We start from the raw sequence: 18,441 nt of genomic DNA, 5'->3' as shown, positions 1-18,441 counted from the left end.
TGCTAGAGTCATTCAGTGAAGTTAATTGGCAACAGCTACCAAATCAACTCAGAGGAGCAATAGTTTTGTATTCTTTTATATAAGAGTGTTGCAAACCTGTACCATCTGAATTATTCATTTTAGTATTTTACATGTGATTTGCATTCACTTCAATTTTAGGTTTTATAAAATAAAAAAACCTTCAAAAGCAAATGAATACTAAGCATAAGCAGTTATTCCCCACCCCAATAACTAACAATACAATCCTAAACCAAGTCAGCGGTCTTAGAAGAAGGTAACTGTTTAGGATAGCATTGTAAACCAAGTTACAAGACTGAGGCTTTATCAGATTATTGGCTTGCCTTTTCACTTCTTTAATGAGCTATCAGGAACAAGTCTAAGACCCACTTGCTTCTTCCCTGGCCTCACTCATCACATTTTGAAAAACTGGATTAAGAGATTCAGCTTCTTAAAAAAGAAGGAACTACCCTGACTCTGTGCTTATGTGCCTAGAGAGAGGTGCTGTCCAGAAAGGCAAAGCATCAGTCTCTTTGAGGGGTGTGCGCTTCGGGTTTCTGATTTGGGTAAATTACCCAAATCGGACCCAATCCGTAAAGATTAGGGATATCCGAATCGGGGCCAGCATGCTGCCCCCAATTCGGAAATCTCTAATCAAAGCTTTCCGAATCATTCGGAATGCTTTGGAAAGCTTCGGGGCTGAGTTTAAAGGACCCCACTGCTGCTTGCAGATTCCAGTGGCCAAGAGGGTTTGCTTCTTCTGATCACCTCCTTTAATGTTCCATTTAATGTGCACTTTAATTGAGACCGGTATTCTCACTAATGTGAACAACTGAGCAGTTACTCACAGATTCTGACTCCTCTGCTTACAGCTTCTCAGCTGTAGCTCACAAATACTAACTCTGAGGCAGCCCAGCACTCCCATATAGCCAGTGCCTGTGGGTGGGCCCTATAGGGATGGAGCAGGGATGGAGCCTTGTCCCACTTCTCTGCTCCCTTCCTGACTGTGGCTGGCTTGGTCCCAGGGCGGAGCCAGAGAGCATCTCCAGATGTCGCCGGCTTGCTAGCTAAGGAGCAGAGCAGAGTGATGGGGCCCAGCCTGATATGTGCAGCCTGAACCTGCTGGGATCCCCTCAGCCCCAGAGAGCAGAGACGAAGAGCTAGCACCTTAGCTGCCATGGTGAAGGTGTCATTTAACTTGGCTGTGGTACAGAAGGAGGCCAGCAAGAAGGACGACAAGGAGGGTGGAGGGCTGGGCCAGGTGCTCATCGTGCCTGCCAATAGCCAGATGAGGAGGAGGAGAAGGTGCTGAAGGAGGCTGGTTGACCTTTGCCGTTGATAAGGCCTCCTTTTTGAGGCCTCTTCCAAAGTGACTTTTACAGCCTGAAATGCAGATGCAGCCAAGAACTGGATCTGGCTGCTCTCTCTCGGCACGCCGAGCGTCTACATCTAAAATCAAAAAGAGTCCAGTAGCACCTTTAAGACTAACCAATTTTATTGTAGCATAAGCTTTCGAGAATCACGTTCTCTTCATCAGATGCATGGAGGGCAGAAGGAAACTGGCCAAATATAGAGGAGGAGAGGGGGGAAGGGGGGAAAGGAGGAGAGGGAGGATGTAAACAACTCCTTTGATATGGAGATGCAGACAGCTCCTTTTGGTGTGGGGATCAGTTTGCTTGTGTAAAGATTCAATGGAGTTTGCCGTGTTAGTCTGTAGTGGCAAAATCAGGACCCAGTGGCATCAACTACACTGTCTCTGGCTCTTACAGCTGTTCATCCTCCAATCTGATATATGCCCTCATGTGCCAACAATGTCCCTCTGCTCTGTACATTGGACAAACCAGCCAACCTCTACACAAAAGAATAAATGGACACAAATCTGACATTAGAAATGGCAACGTCCAGAAACCAGTGGGAGAACACTTCAATCTACCAGGACATTCCATCAAAGACTTAAAGGTCGCTGTAGTTCAACAGAAACCTTTCAAAAACGAAATCCAACGGGAAGCTGCTGAATTGGAATTCATATGCAAATTTGACTCTGTCAAGCTGGGACTGAATAGGGACTATGAATGGTTATCTCATTATCACAGGTAACTGATTTCCTTTACAGAGGCGGGGTCAGGGGGAGTCCAGTGGCACCTGGCGTGGGCTTTCGAGGACCACGGTTCTCTTTGTCAGATGCATCTGGCGGGGAGGACTGTGGTTATCGAGGGCTTGTGCTGCAGTGCTGCTGAACTCTTTTTGATTTTGCTACTACAGACTAACACAGAAAACTCCTTTGAATCTTTACACAAGCAAACTGATCCCCACACCAAAAGGAGCTGTCTGCATCTCCATATCAAAGGAGTTGTTTACATCCCCCCTCTCCTCTTTCCCCCCTTCCCCCCCTCCTCTATATTTGGCCAGTTTCCTTCTGCCCTCCATGCATCTGACAAAGAGAACGTGATTCTCGAAAGCTTATGCTACAATAAAATTGGTTAGTCTTAAAGGTGCTACTGGACACTTTTTGATTTTGCTACTACAGACTAACACGGCTAACTCCTCTGGATCTACATCTAAAATGAAATCAGTGGATATAGACTGAAGTAACTCTGCTCTGTTGGTGGTTTATTTTAGCATAGCTACTTTAGAGCTGGCTCCAGCTTTGCTCTCGTTTTCTTTTTTAAAGCCACCTTCTTCTTTGCAGGCTCACAGGCTCACAGCTCTTCTTCGCCCCGCATTCCAAATCTGGATCTGAAGCTAAAGTGAGCCTCCAAGGGCAGCTGTGCCTGACTTGCCTTCTTTCCTGAAACAGAAGCCAAGGGAAGGCCTCCTTTTTCACAGATGAGTCTGTAGGTGCAGAATTAAACAGAAGCCATAAAGATTTTACAGGGTTTGAGATTTTCAGGATATGAGCTTTCTAGACTCAAAGCTTTCTTCTTCAGAAATGAAGAAAAAGAGAGCTTTTATTTTGTTTGTTTGTTTGTTATTTATATTCAGCCTTTCTCACTGAGAGTCAAGGCGGATTACATAGTATGAGAGTAGTACAATTAGTGGCAAGGACAAGGGCAGTATCAGTTCTAGGATTGGCAGTCCATGACAGATAGATCCCCACACCCCTCACAGCAAATACTCCAGGGTCTTGGTTGAAAAAGTTTTATTACAGAGATCCATTAAGTTCACAGGTCCCTCAAAGATGCATAGGAATTGGCAGGAATGAGAATACAAGCTAAGGCACTTTGATATAAGGATTAGGATTCCCCCCTCCCCTGGGGCAGTTAGCAAAAAGGTGAGAAAGTCCCAATTCTCATGAGAAACACAATAGCTTTGTCTGGCCAAAGAAAGCCAGAAGATTACCAGGAATTCGACTCCCCCTGTCTCTCGCAAAGAGTTACACTTTAGTACAAGGTCAGGAAGCAGGCTTCAGAGATAAGTCTCAACATTAGTACTTTCATTTTTAGGCATGCTCAAGATGGGATGATAAAATCAATACAGGGAACAGAGAACATATGAATGGCATGGATAAATGGTATGCAGACATGAAATTCAGGCATTTCCATACAGTGTCGAGAACATTTTCACAAACAATGTCATAGGGTAAATAAATACCGTTTCAAGAACATTTCTATAAACAACGTCATGGGGTAAAAGAATATAAGTTTACAAAGATATAGTATTAGCAAGGCTCCAGTATGGGATGTATTGTCGAAGGCTTTCACGGCCGGAGAACGATGGCTGTTGTGGGTTTTCCGGGCTGTATTGCCGTGGTCTTGGCATTGTAGTTCCTGACGTTTCGCCAGCAGCTGTGGCTGGCATCTTCAGAGGTGTAGCACCAAAAGACAGAGATCTCTCAGTGTCACAGTGTGGAAAAGATGTAGGTCATTTGTATCTACTCAGAAGGGGTGGGGTTGAGCTGAGTCATCCTGTAAGAGTTTCCCAGGGTGTGGAATGCTGATGGCGGGAGGCTTCACTGTATCCTGAGGAGGTTCTTTTGCATATGGATTGGTACTTGATGTGCTAATCTTCTCTGCAGGGCTATTGTCGGGGATAGAATTTTTTGTTAGCCTGGTATTTTTCAGAACTGGAAACCATGCTCTGTTCATTCTTAAGGTTTCTTCTTTCCTGTTGAAGTTTTGCTTATGCTTGTGAATTTCAATGGCTTCCCTGTGCGGTCTGACAAAGTAGTTGGAAGTGTTGTCCAGTATTTTGGTGTCCTGGAATAAGATACTGTGCCCTGTTTGAGTTAGGCTATGTTCAGCCACTGCTGATTTTTCAGGTTGTCCAAGTCTGCAGTGTCTTTCATGTTCTTTTATTCTTGTCTGGATGCTACGCTTTGTGGTCCCGATGTAAACTTGTCCACAGCTGCAGGGTATACGGTATACTCCTGCAGAGGTGAGGGGGTCTCTACTGTCTTTTGCTGATCGTAGCATCTGTTGTATTTTTCGGGTGGGTCTGAATACTGCTTGAAGGTTATGCTTTTTCATAAGCTTTCCCATCTGATCAGTAATTCCTTTGATATATGGCAAAAACACTTTTCCTGTAGGAGACTGTTTTTCCTTGGTTGTTTGATTCATCCTGGGTTTGATTGCTCTTCGGTTTTCATTTCTGGAGTAGCCATTTGCCTGAAGTGCGTGGTTTAGATGATTAATTTCCTCATTGAGAAAGTGCGGCTCACATATCCATCTTGCACGATCCACTAATGTTTTCATTATGCCTCTTTTCTGTCGGGGGTGGTGATTGGAGTTTTTGTGTAAGTACCGATCAGTGTGAGTTGGTTTCCTGTAGACCCTGTGACCTAACTGAAAGTTTGCTTTGCGGATGACCAAGGTATCCAGGAATGGGAGTTTTCCCTCGATTTCTTTCTCCATTGTGAATTGTATGTTCAGGTGGATGTTGTTGAGATGATTCAAAAACCCCATCAATTCTTCCTCCCCATGGCCCCTAATGATAAATGTATCATCCACAAACCGGAACCATACACTAGGTTTGTGGGGTGCTGATTCTAGAGCTGTTTTTTCAAAATGTTCCATGTAGAAGTTTGCTATAACTGGGCTGAGTGGGCTCCCCATGGCCACCCCATCCATCTGTTCATAGAATTCGTTGTCCCATTGGAAGTAACTGGTTGTCAGACAATGGTGGAATAAGGCTGTTACATCCTCTGGGAAAATCTGATTAATACGTGCAATAGTGTCTTTAACTGGAACCTTGGTAAACAGGGATACAACATCAAAACTGACAAGTATGTCTTGTGGATTGAGTTTCAGAGAACTGATTTTGTTGATGAAATCTGCTGAATCTTTGATGTAAGACGAGGTTTTCCCGATGTGGTCCTGCAGGAGATCGGCCAGATGTCTAGCTAATTCATATGTCGGTGAACCACCATTGTCTGACAACCAGTTACTTCCAATGGGACAACGAATTCTATGAACAGATGGATGGGGTGGCCATGGGGAGCCCACTCAGCCCAGTTATAGCAAACTTCTACATGGAACATTTTGAAAAAACAGCTCTAGAATCAGCACCCCACAAACCTAGTGTATGGTTCCAGTTTGTGGATGATACATTTATCATTTGGGGCCATGGGGAGGAAGAATTGATGGGGTTTTTGAATCATCTCAACAACATCCACCTGAACATACAATTCACAATGGAGAAAGAAATCGAGGGAAAACTCCCATTCCTGGATACCTTGGTCATCCGCAAAGCAAACTTTCAGTTAGGTCACAGGGTCTACAGGAAACCAACTCACACTGATCGGTACTTACACAAAAACTCCAATCACCACCCCCGACAGAAAAGAGGCATAATGAAAACATTAGTGGATCGTGCAAGACGGATATGTGAGCCGCACTTTCTCAATGAGGAAATTAATCATCTAAAACACGCACTTCAGGCAAATGGCTACTCCAGAAATGAAATCCAAAGAGCAATCAAACCCAGGATGAATCAAACAACCAAGGAAAAACAGTCTCCTACAGGAAAAGTGTTTTTGCCATATATCAAAGGAATTACTGATCAGATGGGAAAGCTTATGAAAAAGCATAACCTTCAAGCAGTATTCAGACCCACCCGAAAAATACAACAGATGCTACGATCAGCAAAAGACAGTAGAGACCCCCTCACCTCTGCAGGAGTATACCGTATACCCTGCAGCTGTGGACAAGTTTACATCGGGACCACAAAGCGTAGCATCCAGACAAGAATAAAAGAACATGAAAGACACTGCAGACTTGGACAACCTGAAAAATCGGCAGTGGCTGAACATAGCCTAACTCAAACAGGGCACAGTATCTTATTCCAGGACACCAAAATACTGGACAACACTTCCAACTACTTTGTCAGACTGCACAGGGAAGCCATTGAAATTCACAAGCATAAGCAAAACTTCAACAGGAAAGAAGAAACCTTAAGAATGAACAGAGCGTGGTTTCCAGTTCTGAAAAACACCAGGCTAACAAAACATTCTATCCCCGACAATAGCCCTGCAGAGAAGATTAGCACATCAAGTACCAATCCATATGCAAAAGAACCTCCTCAGGATACAGTGAAGCCTCCCGCCATCAGCATTCCACACCCTGGGAAACTCTTACAGGATGACTCAGCTCAACCCCACCCCTTCTGAGTAGATACAAATGACCTACATCTTTTCCACACTGTGACACTGAGAGATCTCTGTCTTTTGGTGCTACACCTCTGAAGATGCCAGCCACAGCTGCTGGCGAAATGTCAGGAACTACAATGCCAAGACCACGGCAATACAGCCCGGAAAACCCACAACAGCCATCTCCAGGAATTGCTGTTGAGGAATTGCTGTTGAGGAATTGCTGAAGCAGAACATAATAAGTTCTAGGACTTGCATTGAACACAACATAAAGCACAGGTAGGATATAGGAGTACATATTTAAAGCAACAGATAATATGTAAGGCAACATATGATTCTCAAAAGCTTATACCCTGAAACTCTTAGTGGTCTCTAAGGTGCTACTGGACTCCGATCCTGCTGTTCTACTGCAGACCAAGATGGATACCAAACTGAAACTCTTTTGGTGCCACAAAGTCTCATTTTTTCCTTTTTGCTTTTTTTGCTTTTTGCTTTGTCCAAAACCAGTGGTTACTGGCCAGTTCCAGAGGTTTTTGATCCTGTTCATGTTTAACGGGTTTGCAACCTGCTAACGGGCTCAGTTTTAGGGTATCCTAATGATTATAGATTGGAACATTCTGGAAATGTTTCCTCCTGTCATCCTGACTTCTTAAAAATTGTGTTGTTTTTTTTGTTTGTGAGCCACCTCAAACAGCTCTCCGTACAAGTGGTACATAAATATTCTAAAGAAAAATCAAAGTTTACAATTCTGTATTTGCACATCCTATCCCTCTGAGCTGCAACACTGTGCAGATCTTGTTTATTTGCCCCAGAAAACTGGCAAATGGATTTCAAGCTATTGAAGCTGCATGCACAAATTTACTAAGTCACCAGGTTGGGGGGGGGGAGGGAATCAGTGAGAGGGCTTCTAGTGTCCCTTCCCCACTGGCAGACTTTCTGAAGACACTTGGTTTTTGGCACAGGTGTGACACAGAGTGTTGGACTGGATGGGCCATTGGCCTGATCCATCATGGCTTCTCTTATGTTCTTATGTTTTTCATTCCTGAGCTTCTGACTAAAATGAAAAGGGTAGAGGAGTTACATTTTCTTTGCGACATGGAGAAGAATAAAAGTCTGTGAGACATAAAAGTTGTCCAAATGCAGTATCTTTCTCACAGACTTTTATTCTTCTCCATGTTTTGTGATTGTCTAAAGCACAATTCTTCTGTCAGGATGTGGAGGCCTCCCCCTGCCCTGACCTACCTGGAAGGCCCTTGCTGGGGGCCGAGTTGGAGGAGGCCAAGATGGGGAAGACCCCCAACGCCTCCACAGCAACGGGCATCGACAGGGCCAGGGCCGGTAGAGGCTGCCACGCGATGGAGGCAGTGGAGCGGGGCAAGGCTGCAGAGGGTGGCCTGAAACTGGCAGCCACCACCACTGGCAGTGTCACAGGGCCAGGGCCAGTTGCTGGGACAGGGGCGCAACAGCAGGGAGGCCGGGCGCATGCTGGCGGGCCAATGGATGGAACCCCGCTGGGGCCGAGCGGCAAGGCCCGCATCTACTGACAGGAACTCCGGCATTCAGCGGGGCCAGCCAATCCTGCGCTGCACTGAGGCAGGGCAGAGCCGGGGAGGAGCCCTGAACACCGGGACTGGCGGGAAGGCCCTTTGACAGGCGGGGAGGGCTGCCCATCACAAAGGGAGGGGGTGGAGAGAATGGGCATGGGGGAGCCAGGGGAAAGGCTCAAGGGAGGCCCCATAAAAGCAGGCAAGACGAGAGAGGTAGAGTGGAGTAGTTGAGGAGAGAGAGGGAGGAAGGAAAGGAGGGACACAGGGAGAATTGCTTGAGCAAGGAGGAGAGAGCAGGGTGCTGTAGACCTCCGCCTCTCCTGATGAGGAAGGCATAGAGGGCGGAGAGTGCTGTATACCCCCCTCCCCTTCCTGATGGGCTGCGGCAGAGAGGGAGCAGGGTGCTGTATACCCCCCTCCTGCCACTTTCCCCGACCCCCCTTTTTGACCCCCCCACCAGGCCAGCCAACAGGAGGGGCAAACCTGGTGACAGTGCCCCCTTCTGGTCCTGACGCCCAGCAGGCAAAGCCCATGTTCTAAATGTTGTATGGTGTTAGATTTCCAGGTGCTTATATAGAGTAATGGCTAACTGCCTGAGCTGAGAAATCCAGTTAGAATCACACCTGAACCACAAGAAATCACACCTGAACCACAAGAAATCCAGTCAGCATGAAAGTAAAACAAAAGTCCAGTGGTGCCTTGAACACTTTTATTTCAGTACTAGCAACAGAGTCCATTGTAAAAATAAATACAATGGGCTCTAGCAGCAGGGCCAAGGCCCCGCTGCCAGCATGGAAACAGCAGGGGGATTCTCCCATGCCATACCTCAGTCCCTGCTGGCTCTGCAGCCCTGCAGCCACCACAGAAGCCTCGTGGGGTGGCTCCCCCATGCTGTGCCTCCTTGCCAGCTCCACAGGCAGGCCTCTTAGGGGCCTTAGACTCAGCAGGGAAGCATAGCACGGTCCTGCAGCCACCATGGAGGCAGCAGGGAATCCGCAGAGGGGCTCCCCCATGCTGCACCTCCCCACCGGATCTGCAGGCGGACCTCTGAGGGGCTGCAGAGCGGTGGTAAGGCCACAATGGGGGGTTCCCCCACACTGCACCTCCCCGCCGGCTCTGCAGGCAGACCTCTGAGGGGCTGCGGAGCCAGCAGTTCTACAGTGTGGTTCTACAGCCGCCGCTGAGGTGACAGGAAGGCCTCACCACTGGCTCTGCAGGCAGGTCTCTGAGGGGCTGCGGAGGCGGCGGGGAGGTGCAGCACATCTCCCCTGCACTAAACCTCCCGCCACTCGATGGCCTCTCAGAGGCCTGCCGCCAACAACTCTTCTTTTATCCTGGCGCAGGTGCAGGTGCACCACAGGGCCCTCAGTGCACTTGAGCCAGGATAAGAGGTGAGTCATTGGGAATATGGCTCACCTTTTATGTTTAAGGCTGAGCTTTTGTGAGTCACTGCTCTCTTCTTCAGATGCGGAAATCAAACTTAGCATCCTTCTTATTGGGCAAGTTGGGCGAGGGTGGAGATTAAGATCAAAGATAAATTCTGTCATGAGTCAACTGCGGATTCATTATGTGGGGAAAAGAAAATGTAAGAATGATTCTCAAGTTGATTTCCATACATACATGAAGAAGTTAGCACTGACTCAGAAAAACTCATCTTGAAATAAATATGGTAGTCTTTAAGGTGCCTCTGGGTGTCTGCTTTATTTTGCAGCGATGGAGTGACACAGCTACCCCTTTTCAAGTAGCATGAACATATCCATTTTTATACAGAAATATACTCTGGTTTTTATGGCCCTTTCACCTAATGGGACTAGATGGTCTTGGACAACTGGTTTTTATTGTTAATTTGTTTTTATTGTAATCAAAATGTATTACATGTTTTTTATTTTTGGATTCTACAGAGGCTAGAAATCAATGGGCTTAGACTGGAGTTACTTTGTACTTTGTACTGTAAATCTCTCCGCCTACCTGCTGCAATCTTGGTGGAATAGAGAAGGCTAACATGTGCCCAGGATGGGATGTAGACCCTAGCACATGTGCTCAGATATATTTATATTTGTATATTAATCATTTGGGAAAGAGAAGTATTAATAACTTAACCTGTAGAGTAATTTAGTTTGATATTTAGAAACCATGTCTGAATGACTGTTTGCATTGTTGTTTCCAAGCAAGAAACAATACAAATTAAAGTAGTTTATAGTTTGTTTGTATGTTTTGTATGTAGACTGAAATGCATTTTTTTAAAAAAAGGAAACGCACTCAGAACTTTAATGCACGTTGTTGTTCACTGTCTGTCTTCTGTGCAGCCCCACATGGGACTGCGCCTGCACAGGCCTGCCGACCGGATTTTTCTTTTCTAGTCAACGTCCTCTAGGGGGGTGCCCATACGCACCAATGCGCCTGCGCGGCTTTTCCCGCCCGAGCGACATTGGGCGACGTCGCCCCCTTTCCTCTCAGTTTCTTCTTTGCCGCCGACCAGTAAAGATCTAGCTGTCCGCTGTGAGAAACGCCATTTTGTGAGGAGATCGTTCGTTTTTTTCAGAGATGGCTGAGAAAGCTTTATTTAAATGCTGTTCGACTTGTTCTACGAAAATGACAAGAACGGATGGCCATTCCGTTTGCCTCGAGTGCTTGGGTGAAGGACACATCGTTGAGAAATGTGAGCATTGTCAGCGATTTACGCCTAAGGCCAGGGCTGAGAGGGCGAGTAGATTGAATGCCCTACTCTGGAGGAGGGCTATGAGGGCATCGGGAGCCCCGGATACCCCTCAAAAAGGACCGCCACCAGTAAGCGGGACAGTTGAAGCTCCCTCGGCTGTACAGTCTGTCCGTAGCTCCATTTCCACCCCTCGCTCCCATTCTTTGGATCGGTTCCGACGAACTCCGACTCCAACCTCGAATCCGAAAGACGCCTCGGGCTCCACTTCGGATCGTGCGAAACCTCCGCAGTCGGATCCAACTCGGAAGCGGCGATACTGCTCCAAGTCTCCCTCGAGGTTGGAACCGCCATCTACGTCGACTCCGAACTTGCAGAGGACTTCGTCAGATCCGAACATCCCGACCGTATCGGTTCAAAAGTCATCGGATCCGACACCGGGCCAGACGCCATTGGTTCAGAAGTCTATGGAGTCGACTCGCCTTACCCTCGGTTCCAAGGCTGGAGTCAGAACGGAACCTAAGGCTTCGGATCCGTTACCTGATCTAGCAACACCGGATCCGGTGACCCAGAGTCGAGGCTCCGACCGTGTCTTACCCTCCCAGGGTGAGAAGAAGGCTAAGAAGAAGTCAAAGCACAGACAATCGACTTCGGTCCAAACTGATGAGGTGCTCTGGGAGAAGCCCAAGACTCCTTCTCCGCACCTGTCTCCTCCATCATGCCATTCTTCTGGTGATGACGGTGACCTACCTGACGCTCCACCTCTTGCGTCCCATGCATGGTCTGCTGGTGATTTAACTGGGAGAGAGGGTATACCCTATTACTCATCAAGGAGAGGTTTTGAGAGAGAAGGCTCCATTTATGCAAGGTCTCACTGATCCTATTCCCCGCCTCTTGACAGAGAGTATTGGGGTGACATTTGGAGTGATTTCTCCGGCTATGGTTCTCCCTACCAGCAGCCTGGGCCTTACCAAGATCCAAGTCCTAGCCCTCCGTCTGACCCGTCACCTGAGGACATCATTATTGGGACTGGTCATATTTTTCCTACGGGAGATTACCGGCTCTACACAGCGCAGATGGTCCGTATGGCCCGTTCCCTGGACATTGAAATTTCGGCTGTGGATCCGAAGCCGAAAGATAAAATTCTGCAGTATGTCCAATCTGGGAATCCGCAGACCATTGCATTCCCATTCACAGAAGGATTAGTGGAAATCTGGAAGCTCTATATAAAACTAGAGATGACATCTGTACGTATCTCTTTGCACATCCACCGCCTTCTTCCCTCATTACTGAGGAGATGCAGACCCGTCAGCGCCAAGGGTCCCATGCCGTACCCATCGACAAAGCAGGAAGCTGGACTCGTTGGGCAAGAAGTTATATTCATCTGCTGCCCTGACACTGAAAATCTCCAATTACTCGGCGATCATGGGAGCCTATCAGATTTTCCTATGGAATCGCATGGCGGCCTTCATGGAAAAGCTTCCTGCTGATCAGAAAGTATTGGCTAAAGTAATACTTGATGAGGCTTTACGGCTGTCACGACAACAAATTAATGCTGGTCGCGACACGGTTGACACCTCTGCGAGAGCATTGGCATCATCCATCGTGCTTCGCAGACACTCGTGGCTTCGCACAACTGCACTGCTTGTCGAGACACGAAACAAAGTAGAGAATCTACCTTTCAAGGGTCAATCTCTATTCTCATCCAGAATGGATGAATACCTTTCGCAAAAGCGTAAAGACCGATTGACGGCTCGCTCCTACGGCATTCTCCCATCCAGGCAGTTCACCGACAATCGGTATCAATATCGCTCGTCTCAAAGCTATCGTGGCCAGCAGCAAAGGTTTCAGCCGTATCCTCGTTATGGGTCCTACAGGCAATTCCAGCCGTCTGAGAGTTCCTTTCAGCGTTGGAGGCCTAGCTACCGCCCACGTCGCGGTCAACAAGCCCACGATGCCAAAGAGTCAGCAACTCAACCTAAACAGTTCTGACTAGAATTTGAACAATCTGTCATGTTCGGTAACAGATTGGCTCAGTTTGCCTCAGCATGGGCAGAGATTACCACTGATAGGGTGCTTAACATTGTTACAGTTGGTTATAAAATTCAGTTTGATGTTTACCCAGTGTTTTCTCTTCCTGACCACTCAGTACAATCCTCTTCTGATAAGTTGCAGGCTGAGGTTGTAACACTTCTGGAGAAGGGAGCCGTACAGGAAGTACTCCCTCAGGACCCCCTCTTGGGTTTTTACTCTAGGATGTTCCTTGTAGACAAGAAGGATGGAGGCGTACGACCCATTTTAAACCTGAGGGAATTGAATAGATTCGATCTCGTAAAGCGGTTCAGAATGCTTACCTTGAATACAGTCCTCCAGTTAATGCCTGAGGACATGGATCTCAGGGACGCATACTTCCACATTGCCATCCACCCTAGTCATAGGAAATACCTTAGGTTCCTTTGTAACAGTAAGGCCTACCATTATCAGGTACTCCCTTTTGGATTGTCAACAGCCCCCCGGGTTTTTTCTAAATGTATGGCTGTTGTAGTGGCATACTTGAGGGAACAAGGTTGTACCATCTATCCCTATCTTGATGACTGGCTTTTGGCAGCACCCTCTGCTGATGCACTCCTGGCCCAAATTAATAAGGTGATGCTTACCTGCTCCCGATTAGGGCTTTTGGTTAACCTCAAAAAATCTAACCTTACCCCGTCCAGGAGAATACTGTTTATCGGTATGGAACTGGATGGCGATGTAAATAGAGGTTTTCTGCCCAGGGAACATGCACTAAAGATTGGCAGAATGGTGAATCTCTTTTCGAGATGTAGGTTCCAGTCGGTAACGGCTATCCAGAGACTGCTAGGCCTTATGGCCTCTTCTACGGCAGTTACCCCTATGGCTCGGTTGCACATGCAACCTCTCCAGCTGTGGTTCCTATCTGTTCATGATTTTGAACACGAATCCCAGAACAAGCGGTACTCCATCCCTAGAGGGGTTCTCCGTGCCTTACGATGGTGGCTTGATGAGACTAATCTCCTTGGGGGTATTGCATTTGGATCCATCCAAACCGAGATCACAATCTCGACTGATGCCTCCACGATAGGATGGGGAGCCCAGTGTGGAGCCCTTAGGGCACATGGGGTTTGGTCAGAGCAGGAAAGGGAAGATCACATTAACCTGCTAGAATTGAGAGCGGTCCGTTATGCCCTTATCGCATTCGCAGACACGCTGCTGCAGAAGTCCGTTCAGGTACTCACGGACAATTGGACCACGATGTTCTACCTGAACAAGCAGGGGGGCACTACCTCCAAGGCCCTCTGCGACGAGGCCATTCGGATTTGAGAATGGGCCATGGACAGGGACGTGTTAATTCATGCGGTCCATATTCCTGGCACCACAAATGTCATCGCGGACAAACTGAGTCGTATGCGATCCGACAGTTACGAATGGACCATAGCAGACGGCTACCTGAACGCCATCTTTTTGGACTGGGGGTTCCCAGACATAGACCTCTTTGCATCGGAGGACAACAAGAAGGCCCCACGATTTTGCTCCAGGGGAGGTCTAGGTCACCACTCCCTTGGGGATGCGTTCCAGATACGCTGGACAGGGCACCTGTTTTATGCCTTCCCTCCGTTCCCGCTGTTGTCTCGAATCATCAGCAAAATTCAAAGGGATGGGCCTCACATAATTCTAGTAGCGCCTTTTTGGCCCAGACAGGCTTGGTTCCAACATGTCATGCAGCTTTCACAGGGGTCATATTATCGGTTCACTCTGAACCCGGACCTTCTGTCCGACAAAGGGGTTTGGTATCACGACCTACCCAAACTGAACCTCACTGCTTGGCACATTCTGGGTCGGAAGGGATGTCTGACAGAGTAGCGGAGATTTTGCTGAATGCACGTAGGGACACTACTCGCAGGTCATACTCTGCTAAATGGAAGCGTTTTGAAGTCTGGGCTAATGACAAAGGAGTGAATGTTTGGGATTGCCGTCTGTCATCCGTGTTTGAGTTCCTTCTGTCCCTAAAGGACGGGGGACTCTCTAATTCCTCTATTAAAGTTTATTTGGCAGCTATTTCAGCCTTCCACCCTAAGATAGATGGGAAAACAGTTTTCTCCCACAGCTTGTCGAAATCTTTTTTGAAGGGGTTGTATAACATGTTTCCACAAGTCAGGGAAATTGTTCCTCAATGGTCACTGCAAGTAATATTGGCGGGGCTTATGAAATCGCCCTTCGAACCGCTGGCTACTTGTGAATTAAAATGGTTGTTCTGTAAAGTGGCTTTCTTGATTGCCATTACATCTGGCCGTAGAGTTAGCGAGTTGGCGGCCCTAAGGTGGGATCCTCCCTTTTTGAAGATCCATCAGAATAAAGTGGTGCTGAGACCTGACCTTCGTTTTAGACCCAAAGTCTCCACTCAATTTCATACCTCACAAGACATTGTCCTGCCTGTTTTTTTCCTGACCCTTCTGATAACTCTGAAAGGGCCTTACATTCCTTGGATGTGAGAAGGGCTATTTTATTTTACCTTCAACGTACTTCACAGTTTAGATGTGCCAAACAACTGTTTGTGTGCTACTATGGGCCCAGGAAGGGAAAAGCTGCTACAGCTCAATCAGTTTCTCGCTGGGTTACTCAGACTGTTAGGGCTTGCTACTCGCATGCTAAGTTACCTTGCCCTTTGGAAGTGAAAGCTCATTCCACTAGAGTGCAAGCTGCCTCTACGGTCTTCCTTAGGGGAGTGCCCTTGCAAGACATCTGCAGGGCTGCAACGTGGTCGTCTGCTGACACGTTTGCTAAACATTATGCTTTAGATCTGTGGGAGAGGAAAGAGGCTGCTGTTGGTCAAGCAGTACTCCAGTCTCTTTTTCAATAAGAACACATGCCCGCCTCCTGGGTAAGTGGCTCCCATGTGGGGCTGCACAGAAGACGGACAGTGAAAACAGAGTTGCGCTTACTGTAAGTACTGTTCATTGACATCTTCTGTGCAGACACACAACCCTCCCTCCTACCCCGCTGTGTTCTTCCAGATAATGAGAAGACATTCGGCGGCAAAGGAGAAACTGAGGGGAAAGGGGGCGACGTTGCCCAATGTCGCTTAGGCAGGAAAAGCCGCGCAGGCGCATTGGTGTGTACAGGCACCCCCTAGTGGACGTTGACTAGAAAAGAAAAATCCGGTCGGCAGGGCTGCGCAGGCGCAGTCCCATGTGTGTCTGCACAGAAGACGTCAATGAACAGTAGTTACGGTAAGTGCAACTCTGTTTTTTGGCTCATGAAGTAGATTTTTGGCTCACAACACTGCACAGCTTAGAGGGAACATTGATTGAGACTATAAATGTGTTCCTATTTATTGATTTGCATTCTCTCATTGTTTTTCAGGTGTTTCACTGTGTTCATTTTGAGTGTCCGGCCCAAACTGTTGCCCACAAGGAAGAAGCCAGTGAAGATGACATGGGCACAGGCGGACAGCAGCTGGCATCCCATCCTCCTCGAGCTTCAAGCACCAGTTCTGTGCAGTTCCTCCCAGGAGCCACCTCACATTCATAGCCTAACCAACTAGAAAAGAGAGACATGTGTTTCCACCCCAGTGCCATGATCAAATTGTTCACCACCACCTTGTTGGAGCATCTTAGTTCTCTGAATGGACATAGGGGACCATGTGTGGCAGTTGGAGATGTTCAAAAGAAAAAGGCTTCTGAGAGACACAGTGGGGCTGCTCCACTCTTTGTGTATAGTACAAATCATGATGATGTGTGGGGCAAAAAATTGGCATTCATTTTTTTCACTTTTCCTGTTTATACCCTACCTCCTTAAATCTTACTAAGGCAGGAAACATATAACAAACAAACAAAAAGCAAAGCCAAACTGTTAGTACAGATATGCCATATGAACAATAAGAGAAAGTGTGCTTACAGAAGGCACTTGTTAGGAAATAAGTCTTCCCTCCGAGGCTATATGGAAAATGTGTTGACAGAAAATATATTATTTTAATTATTTAATTTATTCTTGATCCATATTTCTTTGTACAGTTTAAGCCATTTTCAACTAGTGTATTCATTTGCTTGCCTTTACTGACTTTCCTCTAGTTTTTTTTAAACGTTTCCTTGCTTACCATGCTACATCTATTTGATAAGAGGTGGGTATGCAATAATTACTCCATTACTTGCTTTTGATAAGGAAAACCCCTTAAGGAGATTGTGCACAAAACAAATTAGTCAAGGATACTGAATTGTTATTCTGAATATTTTACATGAGTAACAGAATGTTTATTTTTACTAGTGTGTGAAACTGATAGCCAGATTCTTAAATTAGGCAACAAATGTTGGAAGTGATTAAATCATGATCACTTATCTTGTCACATATTGACAATAATCAATTTAGATTTCCTAATATCTTTTTTGTGCATGTTAAAAAATAGACTGCTGATGTGTCAGCTAATTTTGGTATTGATCAGAGAGGGCAATACAATGCTAGCAATTTATTGTTCAGTATTTGCTTAAAAACAGATTATTTTATTCCATTAGGGATTTAAAAAAACACTTCTAAGAAGCTTTTTGCACAATCTCCTTAAATATAAATTTTATTGCTAGTTAGAGTTTGTTTGTGTTTTAAGTAATTTATACCACAGCAGTAGCTGTCCTTTGTAGCTTAAAATCAGATTATCTGTTTGATTATTCTAAATATCACATTCAGCAATCCCCCACCTCCAGTGTGTACAACATTCAGTTGTTTTGTTCATTCATTCCTGCTGTATTTGCCAGTGAAAGAGACAGTCTTCATTTACACACAAGCATCAGTGCGGTTGGGAAGCATTGCATGGGTCAATAAGGATGTGACTTCAGAGAATATTATTGTCTGCTCAAGTAAAGTGCAAATTGTTTATTTGGATTATAGTGCCCTTTAAAGAATAATGTAGTCATGCTGCTTGGCCTCAAGTGCTTGCCTTCTACTGAATGCTGATCTTGATAAAGCTAGGAAGGAAAGGAAGCATTATGGCTACAGACCATTAAAGGGCTTCTTGACTTTTTTTACCCCTGATTGCAGCTCAGCTTTAGTTTTGTCTTCTGTAATTATTTGTTTTTTACCTGCCATTGCCTAACCGAGTTACAAGAGAAGTGCAGTGCAAGTACACAGGGATTAGTTTTGGGAGGGAGAAATAAAGAATGCAAAGGTGACAGGCAGTACCTGACATTGCATTAGGGTTGCCAGCCTCCAGGTAGTGGCTGGAAATCTCCTGGAATTACAACTGGTCTCCAGACCACAGAGATCAGTTCACCTGGAGAAAATGGCTACTTTGGGGGATGGATTCTATGGAATTATGCCATGCCAAGGTCCTTTCCCTCCCCAGACCCCACTTTCTCCAGGTTTCACCGCCCAGATCTCCAGGAATTTCCCAACTTGGAGCTGGCAACCCTACATTGCATGGCATCTGCTAGCTTAGAAAATTGTTTGTTTGTTTTTGGTGGCATAAAGATCCTGATGGCCAGCTCACATATGTATCTGGAATTCTGTGCTTAGAAATTAAATTTCAGGTTCACAGAGGCCCAGTTAAGATTGGTGCCATCCTGGTGGCTAAACTCCTAGCCTTTCTTTTTACATATATAAATTCTTCTGGTAAAATCTCAATGTATGCAAGCATTCAATAATAGTTCTAGTTT

The 18,441-nt window shown here is 46.4% G+C and overlaps 1 protein-coding gene across 1 annotated transcript in view; it reads left to right on the top strand.

The window, feature by feature from the left end:
- Positions 1-18,005, top strand: part of BTBD9 (BTB domain containing 9) — a 372,408-nt gene extending 354,403 nt beyond the window's left edge. The window contains exon 11 of the mRNA XM_054978182.1: positions 16,163-18,005. Within this exon, the coding sequence (XP_054834157.1) occupies positions 16,163-16,330 (168 nt within the window). The 3' untranslated portion in view covers positions 16,331-18,005. The remainder of the gene's footprint in view (positions 1-16,162) is intronic.
- Positions 18,006-18,441: the final 436 nt, after the last annotated feature.

This window comes from Eublepharis macularius, chromosome 1 (genome assembly GCF_028583425.1).
Source record: "Eublepharis macularius isolate TG4126 chromosome 1, MPM_Emac_v1.0, whole genome shotgun sequence".
Classification (NCBI taxonomy): domain Eukaryota; kingdom Metazoa; phylum Chordata; class Lepidosauria; order Squamata; family Eublepharidae; genus Eublepharis; species Eublepharis macularius.
The sequence above is the reverse complement of the archived record's forward strand: the minus strand, read 5'-3'. Positions and strand labels throughout refer to the sequence as shown.